This window comes from Helicoverpa armigera, chromosome 28 (assembly GCF_030705265.1).
Source record: "Helicoverpa armigera isolate CAAS_96S chromosome 28, ASM3070526v1, whole genome shotgun sequence".
NCBI classification, from domain to species: domain Eukaryota; kingdom Metazoa; phylum Arthropoda; class Insecta; order Lepidoptera; family Noctuidae; genus Helicoverpa; species Helicoverpa armigera.
Genome location: NC_087147.1, coordinates 2,155,663 through 2,181,801, shown reverse-complemented (window position 1 = coordinate 2,181,801; position 26,139 = coordinate 2,155,663). Strand labels below are relative to the sequence as shown.

General features: G+C 36.5%; 2 protein-coding genes across 5 annotated transcripts in view; one reads left to right on the top strand and one right to left on the bottom strand.

Moving 5' to 3' along the window:
• The window catches only part of LOC110382630 (thioredoxin-2), a 17,872-nt gene extending 3,902 nt beyond the window's left edge, over window positions 1–13,970 (bottom strand). Inside the window, exons 1-2 of one of the 3 annotated variants that reach the window (XM_021343286.3) lie at window positions 13,812–13,970; window positions 3,365–3,540 (exon numbers count right to left, since the gene is read on the bottom strand). In XM_021343286.3, the coding sequence (XP_021198961.1) occupies window positions 3,365–3,535 (171 nt within the window). In that variant the 5' untranslated portion in view covers window positions 3,536–3,540; window positions 13,812–13,970. Of the gene's footprint in view, window positions 1–3,364; window positions 3,541–4,863; window positions 5,020–13,516; window positions 13,705–13,811 lie in introns of those variants that run through there. The other 2 variants (XM_049851801.2, XM_021343288.3) reach the window with 2 other exon arrangements.
• Window positions 9,053–26,139, top strand: LOC110382629 (prostamide/prostaglandin F synthase). Of its 2 annotated transcripts, none has more exons than XM_064042276.1 (7): window positions 9,053–9,191; window positions 17,378–17,473; window positions 19,535–19,643; window positions 20,073–20,201; window positions 21,014–21,147; window positions 23,455–23,526; window positions 24,111–26,139. In XM_064042276.1, exons 2-7 carry the CDS (start codon window positions 17,447–17,449, stop codon window positions 24,126–24,128), a joined length of 489 nt encoding a protein of 162 aa, XP_063898346.1. In that variant the 5' UTR covers window positions 9,053–9,191; window positions 17,378–17,446; the 3' UTR covers window positions 24,129–26,139. The 2 variants fall into 2 exon arrangements, with proteins under 2 accessions (XP_063898346.1, XP_063898345.1); XM_064042275.1 differs by lacking the exon at window positions 9,053–9,191 and adding an exon at window positions 15,005–15,178.

The following is a 26,139-nucleotide window of genomic DNA, read 5'->3' as shown; positions in this document are numbered from 1 at the left end:
GTCAGGCAAGTACCAATGCAACTTTTCTAAGTTTGTATGTACTTTCTAAGTATATCTTAGACACCATTGGCTGTGTTTCGGATGGCACGTTAAACTGTAGGTCCCGGTTGTCATTAAACATCCTTGGCAGTCGTTACGGGTAGTCAGAAGCCAGTAAGTCTGACACCAGTCTAACCAAGGGGTATCGGGTTGCCCGGGTAACTGGGTTGAGGAGGTCAGATAGGCAGTCGCTTCTTGTAAAGCACTGGTACTCAGCTGAATCCGGTTAGACTGGAAGCCGACCCCAACAGGATTGGGAAAAGGCTCGGGGGATGATGAAGCTGTTAAAATAGTCAGGACAAAATTTTCACTGGAAGATGCCGCTAAAACATCCAATCTTGGTTATATCCTGAACCATCTAGAACTTTCAATTACAATACCTAAAAACGATATCCAAACATTTTTTCCCTGTCTACACAAAAACAACTTTGAACTTACAAATGACCTTTAAGACATTCATATCATTCAGAAGAAAAACCTACACACAAACGATCCATATTTTTTATATAAAACAGAAACCGGTTATTGCGGTTTTCTCATAATATGAAGTCATTCACAACGAATCATGAGTGGTTACCTAATAACCAATTCACATCTGAAGTTGACCGTATTAAACTTGAAATTAGGGGAACGACCACACAGTAAGATTAGAAGAATGCACCTTGAATTTTAATAACTTTGCTAAAAAGGATTAAGAGACATGCAGGTTTTGGTCGTCATTTCCTCTTATTTTTAGGTGTTTTAAAGACTTATTTTCTGGTCTAGATTGGATACTTTTTGCTCCGGCATCGGAAGACATAGACCAATTTCTAAGCCTTTTGGCTGTACCACAAATTACTCACTATTTACTTCGTCCTTTACAGTACAGGACAAAAAATCTAGTTTTTACAGTAGGTACGGGATATTTTAAAAACTATGAATTTTTGGGATAGAAACCTCAAGGAGGGTCGTTTAAATAATAACAGGCATTAATTGAAGGCTTTTACCTAACTACGCAGTTTTCTTGGCATATTCGTGGAACAGCCGTTTAAATGCCCACACTAACAATAAAACATATTTTCAAGCAATTTGCTCGTTCCATCGATTAAACTACAGGTTGGTCTTATCAGTATTTCTATACTTTTATAGGCGTATATAAACATTCCTATCTGATACAAAGATAAGGCGTCGATTAAACTAATTCTATTTAGTTTACAACTTGTACATAGAAAGTTAGTTTTCAGACTTGAAAATGGTGGGAAGAATTTACTATTTAAAATACTTTGCTGAAAACCACATCAAAATCAGTTCAGATAATCGCGCATAAACATACATACGAGTCAAAATGGGAACCCTCTTTTTTGGAGTCGGTTAAATAAAGCTATGTACTGCACTACACATTGCCATCAAATTTCATCAGAATTTGCACCTTCTGTGTAAGAAGGAATTTCTAAAGTATAATTATTACTAACTACAGTGATAAATAAATCTTAATTACAGGCTTGTCAATTTAATATACCCATCAACGGAGCTACCGGCAATAGATAATCTAAACTAAATAAATCTTGTTCAAAGTATGCTATAAAATATATAACATACCGCATAAAAACCTTGAATGTATAGATGCATGGTCAATGCGGTAGAAACATAATACCGCAATATTGAGCGGTATTTATATCTTTGTTTGCGTTCTACCGTAACTAAGAAACACGTACAGTTAAGACCCGCAAACTACAAACTTTTAGTCGGCCGATAGTTGTTTGGGCTCATAAATCAGTATGAAGATGAATGGGAGTACACACGTGACAACGATCAGGTATTAGACCAGTATCAGACATACTAAAAACTTTGACTGAATTCACGAAACTTTCATTGAAAATTTCAAAACGGGTCGGTCTGATACCAGCTCAATACATGATCTTGGTAATGTGCGTACTACCATTCATCTTCATACTGATTTAGGAGTCCGAATAAACTATCGGCCGACTAAAAGTTGGCAGTGTGCGAGTACTGTGTTGATGGATTTTTCTTTCTTGAAGTAGATTACCTATGTGACTATTGCTTGCTACATAAGTTATGGTATTTTTATGAAGAAACCTAATGTATGAAGACTTCTCCATAATATTATTGTTTCAGAATTAATAGCTTAAAAATATATTTTCAAGTCATCCTAGATTGTTCGTAAAGTATAGAAAAATTATTTCTCTAGTTTTTGGAATACTTCTTAGGGAATCACTTCTCGCATTTGAATAAAAGGATACAAAATGCATCAAGTTTCAGTTCACTCATGGTTGACGAACAAATATGATCTTTTTTAATATTACTAAGTTTCCTTTACATTATCTACACATAATAATATAATAAAATGATGATAGGAAAGTCAAAACTGTACATTGAATATTTTTTTAAAGAATACTTGGGGGGTGATCCATAATCGATTCTGAACCCAAATATGTAGTTTTTAGAATTTTTGTCTGTATGTCTGTTTATCTGTTTGTCTGTATGTTTGTCCCGGATAAACTCAAAAAGTACTGCATGGATTTAAATCAAATTTTGCATGACTATTACCTGGGGGCCGGTTCAACACATAGGCTATATATTATCACGCTATCAACCACGGGGGTTGAGCAATGAACGATTAAATAAACGAAATTGGAAATTCTATATTGCCCACGCAAACGAAGTCGCGGGCAACAGCTAGTTAACAAAATATACTAGAAAGATCAAGAAAATTGGAAAATTAAAATTAATGTACTATGTTGATGATATTATTTTACACATGACTAACACTATTATTTATGAACTTCTGTCACATTGTATGTATTGTACCTAGTGTGTTTTCCTACTAAATTCATTTACCTAATGGAAAATTATTTAACCTCAAAAGGAAGGAAACGATAACCATGTTTGTTGAATTTATGAATGGTATGCATAGGTACTGAAGTTTATGAAACCTATTCGTTTGAATATTACATCATCTGTCTAGCCTTTTCCCGTCTATGTTGGGGTTAGGTGCAGCTGAGTACCAGTGTTTTAGATGGAGTGATTGCCTATCTGACCTCCTCAACCCAGTTGCCTGGGCACCCCGATACCCCTGGGTAAGAGACTGGTCGTCAGACTTTCTGACGTTTGAATAGATAATGGATTTTTTTAAAATATATATTTGTTTTTACTTTTAAAAAGTTCTGATTTTCGGTAAAACAAACCCATAGAATTTGTTGTAAGGCGTATGACGTTCGGCCTTAGTCGGCCTTACCCATTTTGCGTATTACTTGACTTTCAAAAAGTGTAAATTTTCAGTCTAACCCAAGCAGCTTTTTCACATTTTATCAGGTAACTTCCTTACCTTAAGAACAACGATGGAGTCAGCCATCTCATTGGCCATCTCGTCTAGTTTGGGCCCGATCATCTTGCAGGGTCCGCACCAAGTGGCCATGAAGTCGATGACTACCAGCTTGTCACCGGCTTCCACCAGCCTGTTCTTGAGGTCATCGGAGTCCTTGATGTGGATCGACATTTTAGCTGGAACAAGGAAATTTTATCATCAAGCATGTGCATAATCATTGTTGTGATGCAATAAAGCTTTTAGATGGCTATGTTGCTCACTCAGAGCAGTTTTTTATTTCTTAGTTTAATAAAAACAATAAAATATGGTACATTATCTGGAACACGACATAAAAGTATCGCACTCTGTCAGACATCATCATTTTTTAAACACAACACAAAATTCTGTCAAGTTCCAAATCCCGTCAGTTTGGCTACTTTCAACTTCGTTCTGAAGTTCTGAGTAAACATTGTTTCTAAAATGTATGTAATTAAGATAAAAGGACAAGAACGTAGTTACAAACAAATTACTCATAACCTATTTCTGATTTTCTTGTCAAAATAGTTTCAAACACTAGACAATAACTAACACTGAACCGATTTATTAATAAGTGTTGCCTCATTTTAAAACGTCGCGAAGTAGTGCTAACTCTATTCGAATTTAATTATTTATCAAAACTCAATAAAAAATCGCCTACTTAAAATATGAACTGAACATTAGTCACATACCAGCATTCACTTGAATTTGTATGAGTAACAGTATAGTAACGTAACACAAAAAACAATCTTTTGAAATTATAGAACGTATGCATGACATGACGAAATCATTAATAACAACTAAAAGTAATGAAATCGAAAATAAAATTCATAAAATAATGACAAATTGGTACGGTATTGGCGGGCGAACAACAGTCGTCAACTTTTTTTTTAAATCACCTCTTCATTCGGAAATGACAAAAATTCATAATGCCTAAGGTAGTAGTTTTGAAAAGCATTGATGAAACTCTGAACCTCCCACAAAAATAAAATAATGAAGTATGCATGAAATAACGAAAACATTAATAAAATCTAAAAGTAATAAAATTGCAAATAAAATAAATGAAAATATTGGCGGGAACACAAAAACTGTCGTCAACTTTTTAAAATCTCCGCTTAATTCGGCAAAGACAAACATTCGTAATGCCTAACACAGCAAAAAGTTTTGAAAATCATTGATGAAACTATGAACTCGTCTCACGAACCTAAGTTTTTAAGTAACCGTTTTGTGTTTTAAAGAAAAATCTGGAGTGGGTTTTTAAAATACGTAGATATTTTATAACGCGACACGACTAGAATCACATTGTATTGCCTACACGGACAAATAGCGTGTTTTAATTACAAACACCGGCTTAAAGATACTTGTAAACTATACTGCCTCAGTATGGAAAACTTGTAGACGCGACATAAGAATCACAATGATGTATTGTATTAAAATTTCAAAAATGTTGAAAAATATTTACGAAGATGTCCCACTTGACTCACCGTTTACTTCTTACAAAATAGTATCACAGATTTTATCTGACCACACGGCCTAAGCACTAAGTTGTCGTCTTTTATGTACTCTCACGTCCGCACTCGTTGTCGTTCTACAGAACACTGAGTTTAAGCTGCAACGTCGGATACGTTAATATACATCAGTGTGATACCAAAGCTAGTTGCTGTTTCTTTTTCGCGTGGACGAATTCTGGTTTTGTGACAAGGATAAGTACATAACATAACATCGTAGAGGCGCGTGGCTTTTTCATCTGGGTTTGTACTCGACAGTGTCTTCTGACGTCATTAAGCTCGTTGAGTCATACATAATCAGCGTGGTAGTTGGTGCGGGTTTAGTGTCATCGCTTCGAGAAAATATTATCGTAGGTAGTAGGATATTTCATCATGACTGGCCCGTCTTTCCGGATCGGAAAATATTTTTCAGGGGAAGCAGAGTATTTGTATTTTTCAATGTCATTATGATTAATTATATGTAGAGTGCATGACTAGTGTCTATTTTGATTTAGATAAAAGTTGCAATGCAGTAGATAGTACGGATCCGCGTGTTTTTTTAACGATCGGTAGGTACAAGTGATAATGACGTGATGAGCTAGCGGGAAAAGAACCAACCACTCAAGCTCATACTTGCGTGGGTTCGATTCCAGGTCAGGCAAGTACCAATGCAACTTTTCTAAGTTTGTATGTACTTTCTAAGTATGTCTTGGACACCAATCACAGAGTCTCGGATGCACGTTAAACTGTAGGTTCGGGAGATGATGGACTGGTGATGAGAGCAATGGCAAATAAGGTCCCGTTTCACCCTTTGGGTACGGAACCGTCAAATGTCTTAACGTAGTTTTACCAAAAGTTCGGAAAGACGAATAGGGAATAGGTACCTACTCAATATCTATGGAATTCAAACAAAATATGTAAACAAGTGAGGGTCAACTGGTATCAAATAAATTATTCTTATTCTTTAATTATCGTGGACGTTATCATTTGTTTGTGGTGAGCAGAAATAAAAAAACCCTACCTATCTATGTACTAACCATACCTACGTGGACATCATAGGTATATCAGACGTTAGCATATTAGGCCGATTTTTTTCTTCTCTTAATCTTTTCGAAATTGGTGTCCAAATGGGACATTATGTCAGCGTGTTAGGGACGAAAATTCTGAACTTATTCTCATCCATATTTTTCTGTTCTTAGCTAATATTAATCATACATATAATAAAGAAAAAAATAGAAACACATTCAATCACTGACAATCTAATGACATTATTGTTCTATACTAGTTTATATGAAGAAATGATTTTAACGACAGAAAATAGTTCGAAATTAAAGATGACACAATTGATGATGATTCAACAATGTATGAGGAAAATGAGCGAAAAACTCTTTAAACGAAAAGCACGCCTTTTTCCCTTTGCAAATAACTGGCAAAGTTTAAATTGTAAATGCAAAATAACCCATAAAAAGATGATGTCTAAACAACGGTTATTTCATTGCAAGATTATCAGTTTGTCATCATTCATCACCTAGTCATTCCCAACTATGATCTAAGCTTCCAGTTTTACATGGAGCTACTGCCTATCTGACCTCCTCTACCCAATTGTCCGGGTCATCCCTTGAATAGCCATGGGAGGGGCACCGCCGGGTCCTCGTCGAGGCTTTGGGCGGCGGCGACCTCTCGCGTCCGGCCCTGGTTCAGGCCATGGTCCGGGGCGAGAGGGAATGGGATGCCGTCGCCTCCTTCTGCGGTCATGCTCGAGAAGGAGGAGGCGGAACGCCAGAGAGTTCGCACCTCTCATCCCGGCCGCCGCGCTGGACCAGGTAGACACCATGGGCGCCGGGTGTCGCGAGATGACTCCCGGCCACCGTAGGCGTGGGTCTGTGGGCGGTGAGTTCGGGTGGCTCATCGTCCCTCTGTCTTTCTAGACGACAGACCCGTGTCGACGGCGCGCGTTGTTCCACGCGCTCCTCAAAGAGATGTCAGCAACCCCAGCGGGGCCCAGCAGGGCCAAGGCCTGCCGGGGCTGCGGGTTGTTCGAAAGAGATACCGCGGCCCTGGTACATAAAAGGCCTATGACGGAACACGACGATTTTAGTCAGTAAGAGTCTGACACTCCCTCACCGCTGCTAACCCACAGCGGGAGGGGTCATTTGATGATTTTACGTCGATAAAAAAAAAAAAAAAAAATCCCTTGAATAGCCCGATTCGTCTTACTAAAAAATCCTCATCCTCCGAGCCTTTTCCCAACTGTGTTGGGGTTGGCTTCCAGTCTAACCGGATTCAGCTGAGTACCAGTGCTTTACAAAAAGCGACTGAATATCTGACCACCTCAACCCAGTTACCCGGGCAACCCGATACCCCTTGGTTAGACTGTTGTCAGACTTACTGGCTTCTGACCAAAGACTATAAAACCACTTGACTGCGCATACAGTGCCCCGACGCTCGCCAAAAGTTAGTGATTTTGCGCGTACTATAAGGCTACGATCAGTACGATCCTTTAGTAGCGACCTTGAACTGACCAATAGTAGCCGCGGATTATCCCGCTTCCCCCCGCCCGCAGTGGTGAGTCGTGTTCTTAGAAGAAATTGGCGAGTGCGCTCTCTAGTGGTTATTTACTTTATGCTTCTGACTAACCTACTTGCTAAGAAATGTTTTTCCTCTTTATTACAAAAAACCTGCGAATCGCAGAGGGACAACAAGCTGATGATAATAATCTGTTTATAACCTAACAGGTTTGACAGCATCGGTTTCATAAAACATGACCGTTCATTGTAACATTAATCATGCGCGCGAGTGCATACACACAATGACGCACAGTGAATAGGGTTCCCCATTTTTTTCTACCAATGTAAGTCTTCTTGAAGTTATTAATCTTAAAAAATATCATCCTCCGAGCCTTTTCCCAATCATGTTGGGGTCGGCTTCCAGTCTAACCGGATTCAGCTGAGTACCAGTGCTTTACAAGAAGCGACTGCCTATCTGACCTCCTCAACCCAGTTACCCGGGCAACCCGATACCCCTTGGTTAGACTGGTGTCAGACTTACTGGCTTCTGACTACCCGTAACGACTGCCAAGGATGTTCGATGACAGCCGGGACCTACAGTTTAACGTGCCATCCGAAACACAGTCAATAGTGTCTAAGATAAATCTTAAAAAATATAGGAATTTAAAAAAAATTGTACATGGCTAAAATATGTACTTTATTTTTGACCGACTTCAAAAAAAGAGCAGGTCCTCAATTCGACGGTATGTCCTTTTTTGTGTATTTGTTACTTTTACTTTCGTGCGAAAGGTTGCGTTCCGCTTTACACAAAATATAGTAGTTTCGCCATTTATAGTATTTGATCCCTTAATTTAGTAGGGTTGGCAACCCTAAACGAGAACCGTACTCCGAGACCTGTGTAAACAGATAAAGTTGTGGTCACCTACAGTTTTACATTTAGTCACATGTTTTCGATAAAGGTCACAGTATGAGTTACCTATGCTAATGAAGAGGAATCATGTTTTGATTGTTTTTAGTACCCAAAAAGCTCCGAAACTACTGAACCGATTAGAAAAATTCTTTCACTGTTGGAAAGCTACACTCTTCCCGAGTAACATGGGGTATATTTTATCCCGGTACGGTAGTTCCCACGGGATGCGGGCGAAACCGCAGGAAAACAGCTTGTTATTGATAAAGGAAATCTTAAATGACCTAGCAATTCACCTTTCGATGCACAAAAACAAACCAGACGCAATGCTTTGTAAAGATAAAAACTGGCTAAGTGCGAGTCGCACTCACCACGAAGAGTTCCATATCATTATCTATGTATAAAGCGAGAAAAAATACGTGTTTGTTATTCATAGTTTTTAGTATTTGTTGTTAAAGCGGTAGAAATACATCATTCGTGAAAGTTCCAGCTTTATAGCTATAATCATACAAAAAATGCACCCTCTAGGCACGGCCGAATAACGTTAAAAAGTTAGATGGGTATTTGAAATGAAATAACATTTTAATGCCTCACAGATGAGATACTTTTGAAAACTTCAGCGCTTTTATTGAAGAAGTCCAAAACACAAATACAGGACCCAATTAAAAAAACTGGGAATCCCCAGTGACCTTGTATCACTGGTTGATATATTCATACATTCTGAGGGGTCATTCAGGACTTGGGCCAACGAAGACGTGACATCATCACGGCGGCAGCGCCATTGCAAAACCAGACACACTAGTTATTGATCTGCGGAATAACGTGGCGGACTGGCTGTTTGCCAAACTATGTTGAGTTTTTAGTCTATCGGGAACCTATTTTGGCTGATTCAAAAATCTGGAGTGTTGAAGGTATGTTTTTTCAATTTTTTTTTAAATCGAGTAAAACGGCTGCTCCCAATATTATAATAATATCTGTGGTTTTGCTAACTTAGAGATAGAATTTTGACATTGGCCTCATACAAGTTATGCCAAGTTTCACCAACTTTTTTGAATATTGTAGTATATCAAGGAAACCTATTTTGGCTAATTTAAAAATGGGGAGTGTGGAAGGTATGTTAATTATTACCTAATGTCTGCATGGCAACAATTTAAGTAGGGTAAACGCATGAGACAAAAGGCTAAAGGTAGGATCTTGAATTTGAATAGCAAATGCCAATCGCAAGTTTATAATCCCTTGATATAGTTACCGGCACGGATATTGGGCTCTCGGCGGAAGAGTGGGGATCGCTTTGCGCACTGTACACATAAGGCAATAAACCAATAAATCGCTTCTGCGCAGGTGAAGGTCATAGCCCAATTTCCGTGCCGATAACTGTAGATGTCTCTTGTCTAGTTACAATTACGACTATGTAACGGAACTTCTTATTTTTATTTACGTCTCCTTCGTTATTTTCGAAGATTTTTCCAACGTCTAGAGCAGTCTTTCCCAAAGTGGGCGATAACGCCCCCTTGTGGGCGCTGCAGGTTTCAAGGGGGGCGGTAAGAGACCCAGAAAGAAAATGGGGGCATTGTGTAGAGGCCTGGGGGGTCATTTGTAATTTTATTTACTCTCAACAACAATTTGTGAACATCACTAATATGAATTAAAAGATTGCTCAAACTCGGAATGTTGGAGCACCGAAGAAACAAAGACACATATAGCTGACTGTCGATTCAGTCACGGTTTCTTTTAATTTGTGTTTAATTGGGAAATTCTCGAACAAACACTACTTTATGTCCCAAATCTCAAAAATTTTCGCGCTCGCTTCGCTCGCGCAATCAGAAGCTAAGTTCCCGTGTTTTGCATTCACCAACCAGCAATAACTTTTGTACGATTGGGCTACATTTTACGTCACTTTTGCTTTGACTTGTTAACTATAAAAAAAAATTCTCGTCTCTGTTTTTCGTATGGGTTTGAATTGCAGTTGGAGGGCGCCGTAGAAATCTCGCCCAGGGCGCTGGTAGTGTTAAAACCGGCACTGAATACATCATCTGTAAAAATTTTACTCTCTAACTGCGAAAACAATAGGGTCCCGTTTTACCCTTTGGGTACGGAATGGCTAAAAATGGGGGCGCTAAAAAAATATTTATTCTCAAAGTGGGCATTAGACAAAATAAGTTTGGGAACCACTGGTCTAGAGTCTGACAAAGTTTTTCTTTTAACTCATGTCATTATTTTATTTTCTCTTGAGGAATTTTTTACGGGTACGACATGACAATATTTTGTGATTCTCATTGTTTTTTTTTACGGAAAACTAGAACGCAGCCGATCTAAGACGTTAGCTAGGAGTCTGTTTATAAGACTGGAAGTAAACACTGCGAGTACCTTGGGCTTCTACATGAAACAATGAGTAACTTTTGATAGGTATTCAATAAATTAAATGTTCTTCAATATTAAGTAGAATTAACCGTGACTTACAAAATTGTTGTTTAAACGTCATATTGTTAAGACTTTGTCGCGTACACCGTGTAAAGATGACAACATTTTAAAGTTACTTTTGCAGGTGAAGGTCAAACCAAATATACGTACTTTTTAAGGAAGGTCGTTTATATTTTAAGTCTGGTGCGACAATTCACACGCAACGGTTTTTCGATAAAAACAAAATTGCATAATGTTTAAAAATAAATCAATATTACTTAACCAACTTCCTCAAAAACTCAAACTCAAGTCAAAAACGTTAATTCAAATTAGGCTGATAAATAAGCACTTTTCGAACGTCAAAAACAAAAGACAGCCCCCAAAACGCCCGCCCTACACCACTTCCTATGTGTTCTTGCTGGGAAGAAGAAGTGGCGCAACAAACTCCCCAGCAACACATGTCTGTCTGTTAGGTTGGAAGAACCAGAATTTATACAGAACAAGTCAAATAAAAAAAGGAGAAGGTTCTCAATTGGAGTGTTTGTATTTTTTTGTTCCTTATTTGTATGTTTGTTCGCGCATATCTCCATTATTTAACAACCTATTGGAACAATTCTTTTTTGTTTGAAAGGGTACTTATCGGTGTTGTCTCCAATAAAACTTACTCAAAACAAAATATATATAAAGCGTCACAAACTGTTCATACAATACTATACTTTTTTACACAAGAATAAATTATTAGCAATCATTGTTTCAACGTGTATGTGAATACATTTACTTGAAGTTGTCATCATATGTATAAATAAGTTATGTGTATACCACATTCAATTATCAACTCTATTGAAACAACTTAGGGTGCAAATTGCAATTAAATGCTTGTACGAGGAAATAATTGAACTGATTAAATGTACTTATGTTGTTACTCAGCTTTTCCGGCTAACATCTTCATATTAGTACTAGGAAAAGGTGACCAAGTACCATAACTAGCATAACATTAAATTAGCAGTTAGGTAGGTAATTTTTGGCTTGAAAAATTCTATTCATGACAACTTACCGTCAAGGACGTACAAAATATAGCATAATATATCAAATTTTAATAATTAATTGCAAAAATAAAATAATTAATCTGTCAAAGATATTCAAATAACAGCAGAATCACGGATATCTTATCTTCCTTTAGCAATTTATCTCAAAACCATAAAAATACTTTATCTTCTAAAAGTGGAGCTGAGTATAAGTAGCAAAAGATGAGGAATATGGTGTAACAGATTTTCATATTATGCCATGTCATGACTGTAAGCAATCCTAGTATATTTGCAAATTAATTGTCATCCTTAATAATGGCGTCCAAGGCCGATTTCGGGCTTCTCATATAAGGAGATCAGTCAGTTGCGCAGGACATGTTAGCAATTTCTGTCTGCCCCAGGAATCGAAAACGTGACCTCGTGCATACCAGCGGTGCTAGCGACTACTAGACCGACAATGAGGCAGTCCTTCTAATAGTCTAAATGCGAAAGTCTCTATTGCGCTTGTATATCAAAACTATTGAACCAATTTAAATGAAATTTTGTAAACATGCTGTCTAGAACCTGAGAAAGGATATAGGCTACTTTTTATCTATGTGCAGGATGTAGATCCCTTTATTAACTAGTATATATGTTAGTAATTGCACAACATGTACTTACATCTTATCAAATCGGTATTTACAAGAACAATTGTGCGATAACTGATAAACTATCTCAAACATTATTAATCTACCGATAAAGTTATCTGATTAGATGTTGATTATTACAGATTTAATTGTGTTAGTATATTAATGGTACAAGTTATTTTTTGCTAAGTTATTTTTTGTATACGGTTCTTCAAACCATACAGACAGAATTGTTGCTGGGGAGTTTGTTCCACCACTTCTTCTTCCCAGCAAAAACACATAGGAAGTGGTGAAGGGCGGGCGTTTTGGTAAATTTCTGTCTTTTGTAAATTTGACATTCGTAAAGTGCTGATTTTCAGCCTACTTTGAATAAATGACTTTTGATTTTGCTATATGATTGGAATGAGACAGATCTTTGACAAGTAAAATTTACTCATTACCAAGCCTTTTCAGAGTGTAGCAAACGGTGTGCAAAGAACTAGGAAAAAAATATTCAACAAAAATAAATATTCTTCCAATTAGACAGTTTTTGAGTTTTCTAGCAAGGAAAGAACAAATTTAAGGCTGAAATTAATAAGACTCACAAACGTAAACTTCACTATTCACGGTTAAGTGGATTGGTAATGAAGTTATTACTTTCAAGGTCTTTTTATTTAGTTCCTAATAGTAGTACCTGTGTAAGCTTGTACCTACATTTTAAAGAAAAAAAAACTAAGAACATGCTTATATTTTATATAATTTGATATCTAGAGCAGTTATTTGTTGTTTGTTACTTATAAATCATCAAAATGCATAATATAAGCTTAATTAAAACATTGTAACACATTCTTAGTGTTAATAGGCCTTTTGTGTGCCATTGACCTAAAAAAGTATGTCATCATCTACCTTACAGTGATTAGAACCTAATAATTTCCTTCACAGATAATAAAACATGTTTAAATGCCATGATTTCATGACCCAATTCTTTCTCTGTTGATTGTAATTACATACAGCTAAGTTCATTAAGTCTTGCCCCCATTTTCAAACTCAAAATTAAAATTCACTCAAAAGTAGGGCCACTTTCGAAAATGACACTATCAGTGAGTACGTGCTTGAGCTAGTTTAACTGTGGACATTAGACGCTACCAAGCGTAAAATAAAGCTTATTAGAATCTTAACAATCCTTGTAAGTACCTACATACATACCTACTTCGCTGGGTAGGTGCTCCACTCACGTCAAAACTTAAGTTTGAGCGATTGTTAACGAGATACAGGCGTATCCGGAAACTTTGATAACTTTTTTCACACGGGAAACGAACAAACAACGCAATAAAATGCTTAAAACTGACTAATACACGTAACAAAAAATCAATCGTAGTGACTCGAAACTACAAGGTCAATGCAGCTAATTAACACGTTAGTATGTTGAAGAAAATTTGCACAGGTGCGAGGGAAATATGTTGGAATCCTTAAATTTAAGACAGGTAAAGAGAAAACTTACCAGGTGTGGAGATAAATATTAAAGTTTTCCGACCGGTGACGGTGAAACACGCGGTGACAAGCAATCAAGGCAGAATAGAATGAATGAAAGAATGATTGGATTATTCTAGTTCTCATTCACCATCGCCAATAGAACAGTGACCAGCGACAGAGGCGGTGCCAGGAGTTTGTAGGTAGAGTGTGCTTGGAGGTCTATGTACCGAGTTTTTTAACCAACTTCTTAAAAAAGAGGATTTTCTCAATTCAAAAGTTGGTATTTTTAACCACCAATACAAAAATCGCGGAGTTTTGAGTGGGGTTGGAGAATAAGGTAATTTCTACATATTGAAATGAATGATATGGTGAAAATATGGTGTAAAGATATATGGAAAGGTGTGAAATGGAAGAAGATGTCCAGGACAGACCGAAGTGATCGAAGAGAATACGAAAACGGACGTCATCAGACGGGACTAACACTAGGAAGAAGAAAAATAGGAGATGTAAAAATTTGCAACTGCTTTACTTGATATTAGGTACACTGTTTTTCAAGCACCATAAGAAGAATTTTCTTCAGCACCATGTGGAGCAAACTTTTAAATTAATATATATTGGGTTGACTCCCAGAGCACTATAATGAATTTTTAATCTCGCTGACAAGGGGATGTTTAAGACCGATGTCACTCTGACTGTGGCACAGTTTTAAACGTTTATGAATAATATAAAATATAATATAGGTACTGAATATAATATTTTAATTTGCAGTCACATTGCAGGTGTTCTTATGTTTCACCAAAATTTATAAAACCACAAAAAATAAATATATGTATAAGATGTAATGCTCCTGCTGAATGAATGAGATGGTATTAATGTAGCCAACATCACTTAGCGCGCTAAACTACGCACTAAAACCCTTTGATGTGTCCAAAAAACCGACACCCGAGTTATCGCTTAACGTTTAATGCTATTAATAATGCCATTTGTATAAAATGCCATTAAAACGTTGGCCACATCTGTGTTATGCCAAAATTTTAAGCGTTAAGACGCAGATGGAGCAGGAGCATATAACGCAGATGGAGCAGTAGCATGAAAAATAAGTATGGCACACAACGCAACGCAACGTAAAAATAATTGTGAGGAAAAGAGAAACTGCTAAAATGGTTTTTCTCCTCTTCCCTCTTTACAGGTCAGTTTCACTCATTCAATCTATTTGACAAGTAAGATCAATTCATTTCATTCATGTTGTTCACTTCGCTTGCTTCATTGCAATATTTTGAGTTTTTCTGAAATTATAAAAGTTATTAACAGTTTGTAGAAAAGTAAAACACAAAAATGTCTGTAGATATCAACGATATTGGATCACAAAAAGTAAAGAGCATCGCGACCGGTGAGGTAAATAAGCTTACTTTTTCCTCATTGTAGATTTGTTACATTTTTTTTTATTTACGACGCATTTAACTTACGAAATAAATTGCTTTTGCGCTTTATATAAAGTTTTTAAGGGAAAACGCCTGCGGATTACTTGATCGCATGACAAAAGCGTCATAGTACTACACTTATATACAATTTACAATAAGTTTTTGTATGAAACAACCGGCGTACGTTAGCAATAGTTTCGTAACTGTATCTCGCAATAATAGAACCAGTCATGTGGAAGATTCGGCTATAAATAGAATTTATGTTACATACTTATGTACAAAAACACAGTATCCAAGTTGTAAAGCAGTTACAAATATTTTTAGGCTATTTCTTTCAATAAATCTATACTTTACATATACTAGTAAAATAAACAGGAAAGTTTGTTTGTTTTTACCCTACAGTCTCCAAACCTACTAAACCTATTCGAAAAATTCCTTCACTGATAGGAAGCTACATTACCCCCGCGTAACATAGGCTATATTTTATCCGGGTACGGGACGAAGTTCTCCCAGTAAACAAGTTAAACTGTGAGGAAACAGCTAGTAATAAATATATGAAATACTAGTAATATATACTTTCCTATACCTACTCTGTCTACCTTCAGAACATATGTTCAATTTCCGACATTAATTACACCTATAATTATTTGTAACTACTTCTGATAGTTGATAGCAATTACATTGATTGTTCAGTTAATATCACTGTTTTTTTCATAACTGGATTGACCATTAAGTATTGTGAATGGATTTGATAATATTATCTCACTAGCTTCTGCAAATTTTTCATCCGTATACCATGGGAATTTCTGCATATGCATATTCTGAATAGGCTATCTAACACAGTTTTTTTGCAAATCACACTAGTAGTTCCTGAGATTAGTGCGTTCAAGTTAACTAATTGTTCAGCTTTACAATATTTGTATAGATTTGTTACTTTTCAAACAAAAACAGATTAGCCTGTAACTGGTAGACTGGTACCATGAAAGTTTTTCCTGCGTTCCATGTGAACTACGCAGCGCCTGGACCTGGATAAAATGTAGTGTTCCTTAATGAATTTCTCTTAGTTAGTTAGTCCTAACATTAGAATGTCCAGAAACATACTCTTTATATTACTGGTATTGAATATCTGCACTATTTTGAACTTGTTAGGCTACTGTTGTAATAAAACAATAATTATTACCTGCATTAAAAGTACAATAACAGTATATTAAAACATTAAGATTATTGTAGGGTTTAAAAGGTTATCTTTCTGCTGTAGTGGAATTAAACAGGCTTGGATATAAAAAAATCTTATTTTTTTATAATGGTTTCTTAAAGTTAATACTTGCAGAACGCTGTAAAGTCTATACACAACAAATATTATCATCCTCCGAGCCTTTTTCCCAAATATGTTGGGGTCAGCTTCCAGTCTAACCGGATGTAGCTAAGTACTAGTGCTTTACAAGGAGTGACTGCCCTAACTGACCTCCTCAACTCAGTTACCAGGGAACCTCAATACCCCTTGGTTAGACTGGACACAACAAATAGCATATTGTTTTTCAAACATAATGTTATCCATTTAGTGGAGATATTATATTGGTTGCTTAAAAACTTCTCTGCTCTTCTCTTTGGTGAAGTCTGGGCCTAAATCTGCATAAAAACTTTCTGTTGATGTGTATCTTCCATCTTTCTCCTAGACTACTATCAGTCTAAATTCGGATGGGCACCTTCTTCTTCTTCCTCCTGCCCTGTTCCCAATTTTATTTGTGGTTGGTGCAATATGTCATCCTCTTCCATTTTTCCCTGTCACTTGTCATACTGACACTCACTCCCTTCCTATTCATGTCATCTTTCAGGCAATTAATCCATCTTTTCCTAGGTCTTCCTCTTTCTCTCCATCCATCTATATTCATACATTCAAATTGGAATGTGTAGGAAGTGAAGTTATATTTGTATTTATTTCCTAGACAACTCTTTCTGTGTTCAGGAGTTTATTATAAAGCAGAGAAGTATTTGCAATAAATAAATGTTATGTTGTTTGTTACGTTCAACCATGCATAACTTTTTAATGAGTAAAAGCGAAAGTATTTTTAGTAATATCGATAATGCTTTGTTTATATTGATATTAATTAGGGTATTGGTTATTATAGTTTTCAGAGTACAGTATTATAGTGAAATGTGCTTTATTTTTCAGAGCGTAGAGTTGAAAACCTTTTGGGATGACCAGAATGTGGCGATCATATTTTTCCGACGATGGGGATGCATGCTGTGCAGATTGTGGGCTAAGGAGGTAGGTTCCAACACTTTTAAATATATTCTATGGCATAGGAGGCTAAGCAGATTGAATCTAGGTATTTTTTTGGGTTACAGTATCCAAATGGACAACTTACCCTATTACAAAGACTTTGCTGTCTGTCTGTCCTCCTCATGAATGAACAGGAATAGTAAGACAGTTAAAATTTCCACAGATGATGTAAATGTGTTCCTGCGATAAGAACAAGTATTGAAAAGAAAACTGTAATAAATTAAAATAAAATTTTATGACTCCCCAAGTCTCCACATAACAGGCGTGATTTTGTGTCCATTTTAGAAAATGGTACGGAAACTTGCGCGAATCCGATTCGCACTTGTTTTTCTATACTTGAGGAACTGGGGGTTTTGAATGAAATAGAATTTACGAGACTCCAGGGGCCCGATTCTCTTATGTTAATAATATCAAAATCGAATAGAAATTGAATCGAACAACAATCGAATTGAATGACAGAAAAGGATAAAAACGTTTATTTCAAAGAAAAAATAGCGGAATGCCACATACGCTTCAATCGTAATCGAGGCGTGATTGGATCGCAGTCGAACGTGAATCGAATGGCGCTAAAGTAAAATTAGGAGAATCGGGCCCCTGTATTTCTAAATAGGTATTTCATCTTGACTACCTATATCCAAGTGATAAATATCATTTATTTATACCTATAACTTATAATGATAAAATTTTTGAAAAGTCACTAGGTTGATTGATATATGTTACGTGATTTTATTTCGAGATAAATATAGTAAATAGGTTTCAATCCTACTTAACTACTTACACGTTGTATCTGCGTGTGCTATAATTATTTTCCTAGATAAAAAAATACTAGTCTAGTAGTTATTAGACTATGGAAGTAATTAACCTATCTTTCATGTTGATAAATGGTACCTAAATAAGGCCGAACTACGGAAGCAAATAAACTATGTCTTAAATTAAGGACAAAAAATATAAAACATCATCGCAAAAACAATCATTTTAAAGTCTAAAATAATTGAGGAGCTATACTTTCACGTCATGGTACCTCCAAGTTCTTTATTTTTAAAATTTGATCCTTCATCATTCATCATCAGTCTTTTTATCGTCCCACTGCTCGGCCGCGGCCTCCTCTCACACGGAGAAGGATTGAGCATTGATTACCACGCTTGCTCAGTGCGGGTTGCTGATTTCCGACTTCATAGTCCAGGTTTCCTCGAGATGTTTTCCTTCACTTTTAATCAGTCATTGGAGCCAAGATATACTTTGAAAAGTTGGTTGTACTTAGTAGTCCGTGAATTCCGTGATGCCTACCATAAAATATATTTTCGTCTTTCATATATGTATTTATCTCATGAACCCGATGTTTGACGCCCGATAATAGCGGATTGACTTTATCGGTCCAAATATTCCATGTTATCAGGTGTAGATAAGATTTCACTATGTTAAGCAAGATCGTTAGACCGTAGACGCGTTAGGGTAAAATGTACTTTGGAACTAAATGCTGAAGCTAGATGTAAAGGCGAGATTCAATCGATACGTGCGGCATTGTCGCACACAGATGTATCTTCTAGTCTAATCATTAGCAATCAATGGCAAATTTAATTTAATGTTATTTCGTGCAAATATTTGTAAAATATCCACGAAATTGCTGCTTTTGTTCGTAAACGCATTCCAGCTGTGGACTCGCGCCGAATAAGTATATAGGATGCTTAGCGCTTTAAACGACATAATATACCTATCTTTTAGATTGACAACGTGGGAAATGCATTTTTGCTTAAATAGTTTTTTTTTTTCAGCCCTGAACGTTTAGTTAACGTTATTGTAGTTAAATGGTCCAACCGACGTAAATGTTGCGTATTTACACTCAAACTCTAAATTATTTATTCAACTGTTACGTTACTTTTTAAGGTCAAAATGTACAAAAGACAAAAGCTCTTAAAAAACGCCCACCCTTCACCACTACCTATGTGTGTGTATGTTTATATTTTTTTACATTTACGAAGTTTTCTTTCTAAGGCGTCGATTATACGTAATTTTTCCTATCTGAAACGAATATTTAATGTTTTCCAGCTTGGTGAAATAGCTCCAGTGCTGAACAAACACAACATAAAGCTGATCGGCGTTGGCGTAGAAGAGGCCGGTTCTAAGGAGTTTGTCAACGGGAAATTCTTTGATGGAGGTAACAATTAATATTCTTTTTATCTTATTTAATTAGTAGGTAGTTTCCTCAGGAAGTAGAAGTACAGAAGTGGTTAGTAAAGATCCTTAATCTTTCACTAAAAATATGTATTTTTCTCCTTTGACTGTACTCAAGAAGTTTAAGACCATGTCGACGGTTTAGCCACAATATATCTTGAATCTATATAAACGTTCCTGCAAAAATCTGATCAAACTTGGCAACTGAAGTATCCTTGTGAACGTAACGTAAAGTGCGTAAAATATGGTTATTTCACTATATATAAGGGGCCATTTAACCCCCTTTCGGCTTTATGGGTCCTTTTGTAACAACCTGTACCTACATCTATGGACCAATGTAGCCTGAAAATAAAAAGGTATTTTGATTTGCATTAATTTGACAAAACCTAAAGCCTTAATAATATGTTTCCAGATCTATACTACGTGGAAAACATCTCAACATACCAGACTCTTGGCTTCAAGCGATTCAACGTGGTCACCATACTCACGTCTCTATTCTGGAAGCAGTCCAGAGACGCCATCTTCAAAGGCCGTGGAATGGGTAAGATTGGAGATTATTCCAAGTATAGTTGGTAAATCATCTGTGTTAGTGGTTAGCTAACGTACAGAGTTCGTCATATAAGTTTGCCGCTCTGAAGTGGGCTATTAGCCGCCTCACATTTGCGCAGTAGTGTTCTGTACATACATTTTGTTTATCATAAATGTCCTTTGTTAGTCTTTCGTTATTTCCGTGGAAACTGACAAATACAAAATAGTAAAGTTTTCCCTAAACCTGTATAAAGGCAGGGCGTAGGAGACTATTGGTATGGTAAGTATAGTTTGTGTCAAACTTAGTTACAAGCTCCGAGGTTGGCGTGAACTAAACGTAAAATATTTAGCGACAGTCATACATAATAGTTAAATTCATATAGCTTAGTTGCTATTAGACAAAACTGACCTTTTTTATTCGCGAAAATTTTCAGTGAATGCAAAAAGAAAGCTAACTGCACAAGTAAATGTTAATACAAATGTTGTTCTACCGTCAATGCGATTCGCCGTGTAACTAATCGGTCTCTTTTGTCTAATATTCATTTTGTAAATCCGTTGCCGATACACCAATCCAATATCATCGTAATTAAATTCTAGAACTATTAGAAAATTCTTCTCACAATAAAAATAACGTTGAAATACATCGCAGGCCTCGAAACGGACCTAATCGGCGACGGATTACAAAATGGTGGCGCGTTATTCGTCAGAAAAGGCGGGAAATTGTCATACCACTTCGTGCAAGTCGGTCCGGCGGATAGACATCCAAATACGGACATTTTAGAGGTCTATTTTTGTCTATTTTTCTTTTCTCTTTTTTGTAATTAGGCCTAGGGGGCGACTTGAAGGGCGATTGGGTCCAAACTGGAGGCGCCGTGCTGGTTGAAAAGGGCGGGAAGTTGCTCCGCCATTTTGTTCAGACTGGACCCGGTGATCATTTGTCCAATAAGGACATTCTGCAGGTTTGTGTTCCTATCATCATTTGCCTAGCCTTTGCCCAACTATGTTTGGTTCGGCTTCCAGTTATACCAGTGTTTTACAAGGCTACTGCCTATCTGACCTCCTCAATCCAGTTACTGGGGCAATCCAATATCCCTTGGTAAGAATGGTTGTCAGGTTAGTGGCTTCGGACTACCCATAGCAACTGCCAAAGATGTCCAAATCTTATCTTATATCTTTAGCCACAATTATAGCCAAGGTATTGGACAGTCTTCTTGATAAACACTTGAATGAGCATATAAACCTTCATGATCAGCAGTTTGGCTTTAGGTCAGGTTTATCAACAGAGAGTGCTATCATGTGTCTCAAGGAGACTGTCCAGTACTATGTAAACAGAAAGACGCCTGTTTATGCTTGTTTCTTGGACCTGTCAAGGGCATTCGACCTTGTGTCCTACAGGAAACTATGGGAAAAATTGGAAGGGGAGACATCTTGTGAACAAGAAATTGTAAATATGTTAAAATATTGGTACAATGGACAAACAAATATTGTAAGATGGGCTGGGGCATCATCAGATGTGTACAGGTTGGATTGTGGTGTGAGGCAGGGTGGCTTGACCTCACCGCGCCTCTTCAACCTGTACATGAATGGTCTTATTGGTGAACTCAGCAGCACTGGCGTCGGGTGTCATATTGATGGAGTCAGTGTCAACAACATTAGTTACGCGGACGACATGGTGCTGCTGAGTCCTTCAATCTCAGCCCTGAAAAGGTTACTCCGAATTTGTGAGACGTATGCGGAGTGTCATGGACTGAGATATAACTCAAGAAAAAGTGAGATACTTGTATTCAAAGCCGGTAATAAAGCTATACCCCAGTACCTATCACCTTAAGTGGTAACGAGCTGAAGCAAGTGTCTCACTTTAAATATCTTGGTCACTGGGTCTCAGAAGACTTGAAGGATGATAGAGATATGGAGAGGGAACGTAGGGCGCTGGCGGTTCGATGCAATATGTTGGCCCGCAGGTTCAAACGATGCAGTAACGCGGTTAAGGTGACGCTTTTTAAAGCGTATTGCCAGTCAATGTACACGTGTTCCTTGTGGGTTAACTATACGCGGACGACGTACAGCGCCCTGCGTGTGCAATACAACAACGCTTTCAGGGTACTGTTGGGCCTGCCCCGGTATTGTAGTGCCTCGGGCATGTTCGCAGACGCGCACACTGACGGGTTTCATGCCATCATTAGAAAGCGATGCGCTTCTTTGTTACACCGAGTGCGAACCAGTTCCAATAGTATCCTGAACGTGTTAACAGATAGGTGGGATTCACCATTACTGAGGCATTGGATTAGCCTACATACTGCTATGTAACTTATTACATGTGTTTTTGTATCGCTCATATGGACTTGTCCGAAATAAAGTTTTTATTATTTATTATTATCTTGTATGTCTCTACCAGACCTCGGGACTATAGAGTCCCGGATTTTTGGGAGGCGAACGTGGGGCCGAAGCCAACACGCTGAAGCCCTTTTGAGACAACTTTAATGAAATGGTGACACAAACCGACGATTATCCCTGTATACACTATAGAAATGTACCCAAGGACAATCCCCGGTTCTGTGCTAAACTATTGCTAACTATGGATGAAAACTACTTGGGCTATTGTGATGGGATGCTAATGGACTAGGAATGGGGAAACTACGGGAACTATGGCACCTGCCGATAACAATGTAATAAATACACGTAAAAATGGCAGGTGGAGACTCGCCAACTCACTTACTGGGCCCCCGGGAATCAGTCACTGAAAAGCAACAAGAGGGCAACAGGTACATGAGCGGCTGAGAAGGGTGAGGATACCTCGGCGGACTTTAAACGCAGATCACGCGCTCCCTGTGGGTCCAGCATCACCGGCCCACTCGCCACTTACCACGAGGCACCTACCCTCCGAGCAGGACTAACCTTGCTCTAGCGACTCCACTCTGACCGGCCGATGAAGGCAAGCCAAGAGGCGGGAGACCTATCCCCCGTCATGCTTCACTCCGGCAAGCCGGAGATGGGGGACAGAGTACTCTCCCTGGAGCACTCGGATATATAGCCCCGCGGGGTCGCTACTCCCCGTCATCCGCCTCAGATGCCCTGCGGGGCTTATTATTATTATCATTATATAATTTTACAATGATTAAAGATTTGTGATAGGGTAGGATTGGTAGATCTTAACTACTATTTTAGTAGAAATTATCTCAAGCTTTCAAACACTATTTTTGATTAAGCAAATTGTATTTCGATGCTTAAACTTAAACTATTTTTAAAGATACTTTTTTATGTTCCAGCATTTCGGTCTTGAGAACGAGTATAACCCGGAGACGATGGCAAACAAGAAACCAGAGGAAAAAGAGTGCACCGTACGTATTGTCTTTTAAATATTACGATTAATTAGAAAATTGACATTATAATCATGTTTGGAGTAGGTTAGTAGTGTTGCGGTAAATATATCGATAGAAATATCAGGATAGTGTTGGTTGAAGTATAGAACTTGGATGTGTTAGTTGTTAGACATTCTTGGTCTTATTAAAAAAAAGTTAAAAAGATGTTCGTCGCGTGTTTAAGAAAATTCTCCATATAACATGTTCTTATAAACTTCACAAACGTTTGTTTAACTTTTTTGTACTACGACTATCAGTGATTGACCTAAAAATATTGACTTTTATATTAATTGGCCAGTCTTGAGGGCCTGAGTCACATTTTTGTTAGATTTTGAGTTATCACAAAATATTTGTTATAGTATACCTAATATACTGTGTACATAAACTGTTAAATAAATAAATACTTAATGAAGTATCTTTATAATAAGTAGTATTAAAACAAAGCTCTTAGTTTTAGTGTAATAATTTATCGTACTTTATATTTCAGAGTAACCATCACTATACGTAGCCGTCATCGTAGTTAGACTCACTAATTGACTTTGCACTAATTATCAATTTTTCAGACAGAAGCAAAGCCCTAGGCCTTGGCTAGCGACCCTGCAGAAGCAATCCCTCGCCCCTATTCACTCTATATGGATGGATCGGCGATGTAAGCTGCAAAAATCTTGGGTTTAGTACGCAATCCATTGACAATTTTATACTATACTGTATCCACGGAAGCAAGAGCTAAGAGGTAAACAAAGAATGACACTTTTTCAAGATGGCGGTATAACCCGACCGATGACAAAACGTCACATTTTTGTGTAAAATGTTCGCAGTATCTGTGATTTTGTTATCGGTCGGGTTATACCGCCATCTTGAAAAAGTGTCATTCTTTGTTTACCTTTTAGCTCTTGCTTCCGTGGATAGAGTATAACATTTTGTAACTATGAGACTGAAAAACCCGTATTGGACGGGCTGTAGAAATTATTAGTATTTTTTTTTGTTTTGTTTGTAGCTGTTTGTATTTTTTTGCAGCGAATTTTATTATAAACGTTTTTTTTCTTTCTAATTAGAATGAAAGATGTGTTTTAAAAATAATGAAGCTACATTTATTTGTTTTTGATTGAGGCTCTATAAAAGACAAATTGTTTTGTGAAAAAAAATCGCAAGTATTATATTAAAAGACAAAGACATTAGGTATATTTTTTTGGAAAAGAGGCTTTTAACATAGTTTGTAAATTAATTAAAGTCGTCAATGGATCGTGTAATAAAGGACTGAATTATATTTAAACATATAAATGTTGTATTTTAAATAATAACGTACTATTTTTGGTGAATGGTGTCTTTATCGTAAACTTATATCATGACAAATTGCATTTTCTTGTAACTTTATAAGACTTTGTTAAAATATCGTAAACTATTTAAATCTTTATATGAAAAATATTGTAAGTAATGCTGGTTCAGACGGTGTTTGTTTGTTGTTAAATATTTGCAAAATTTAAAGTAAAAAAAAAAAGAAAAAAAGTTGGTACTGAAATATTTAAATTGAAACCAAGTTTATATCGTCTGAACTGAGACAAGTATCATAAAATAGTAATTTCATAAATATTTAAAATGTTTATCAAGTTTCATAAATAAATAAATAAATATCGAGTCTAGATTGAGCTTATAATGTTCTATAATACTTAAAAAGTCTAATATCATCTGTCTATAAGATAGCAAGTGAAAAAAACATAATTTTTCTATTATATTCTCTTTGATATAATTTTGATTATTTTTCTTTTGAGATACATAATTTTGTCGATATATCGATAATAGTGTAGTCCCTTATCGATATATTTTGTCGACCTTAGTTTTAAGTTTTATATCGTAATTTTATTCTTGTTTTACATTTTTATTGGCTGGAATTTCCCAAAAAAATAGTTTTTTTGTAAATTATAAGACTGTTTTATTGGAATTTAAATTGGGCCTAATTAACTTTAAGGTTTAACGAAGGCTATGTTATAAAAGTATTGTTATACCAAATTAAAATGGAGGCTTTTTATTTAAAATTTTTGAAACGCAAAAAAATACATTATTTATTAATATTTTTGTCTGTAGGCTTTTCAGACTCTCATATAAGGCAAAGTGAAGTTTTGACTGTCGCGTCAGTCATGACGGAGATAGTTGTGTTTTAAGTACATTTAGTAACATTAAAATATTATCTAATTGTCAAATGATACCACTATGTCCTTTTCTGAGCACATTTGTCTATTTTACTGACCATAGACCAAGCCTGTTACCTAATTAAAATGCCTTGTTTGAGTTTTTTCCACAGACACGTTAAAAGAATTGAATATTGTATAGATGTCGGAATTACATTATGTATATGCCTTAAAATTTGATCAGTAGTACATAAAATGTTGGTTTACTTAAATTATAATAAGTTGACATACTTTCCCAGAGTTTATAGAAGTTTTTTCAATATATTTGATAATTTTAAGATATTTTCCATTTATATTTTTACCTTTATGAATATGTATACGTTTAGAATTGGGTGTTTTTATTGTATTTTATTATCAAGTTTACTTTGTACGCTCAAAGTGTTTTAGAATAAAAGTTAATATGGAA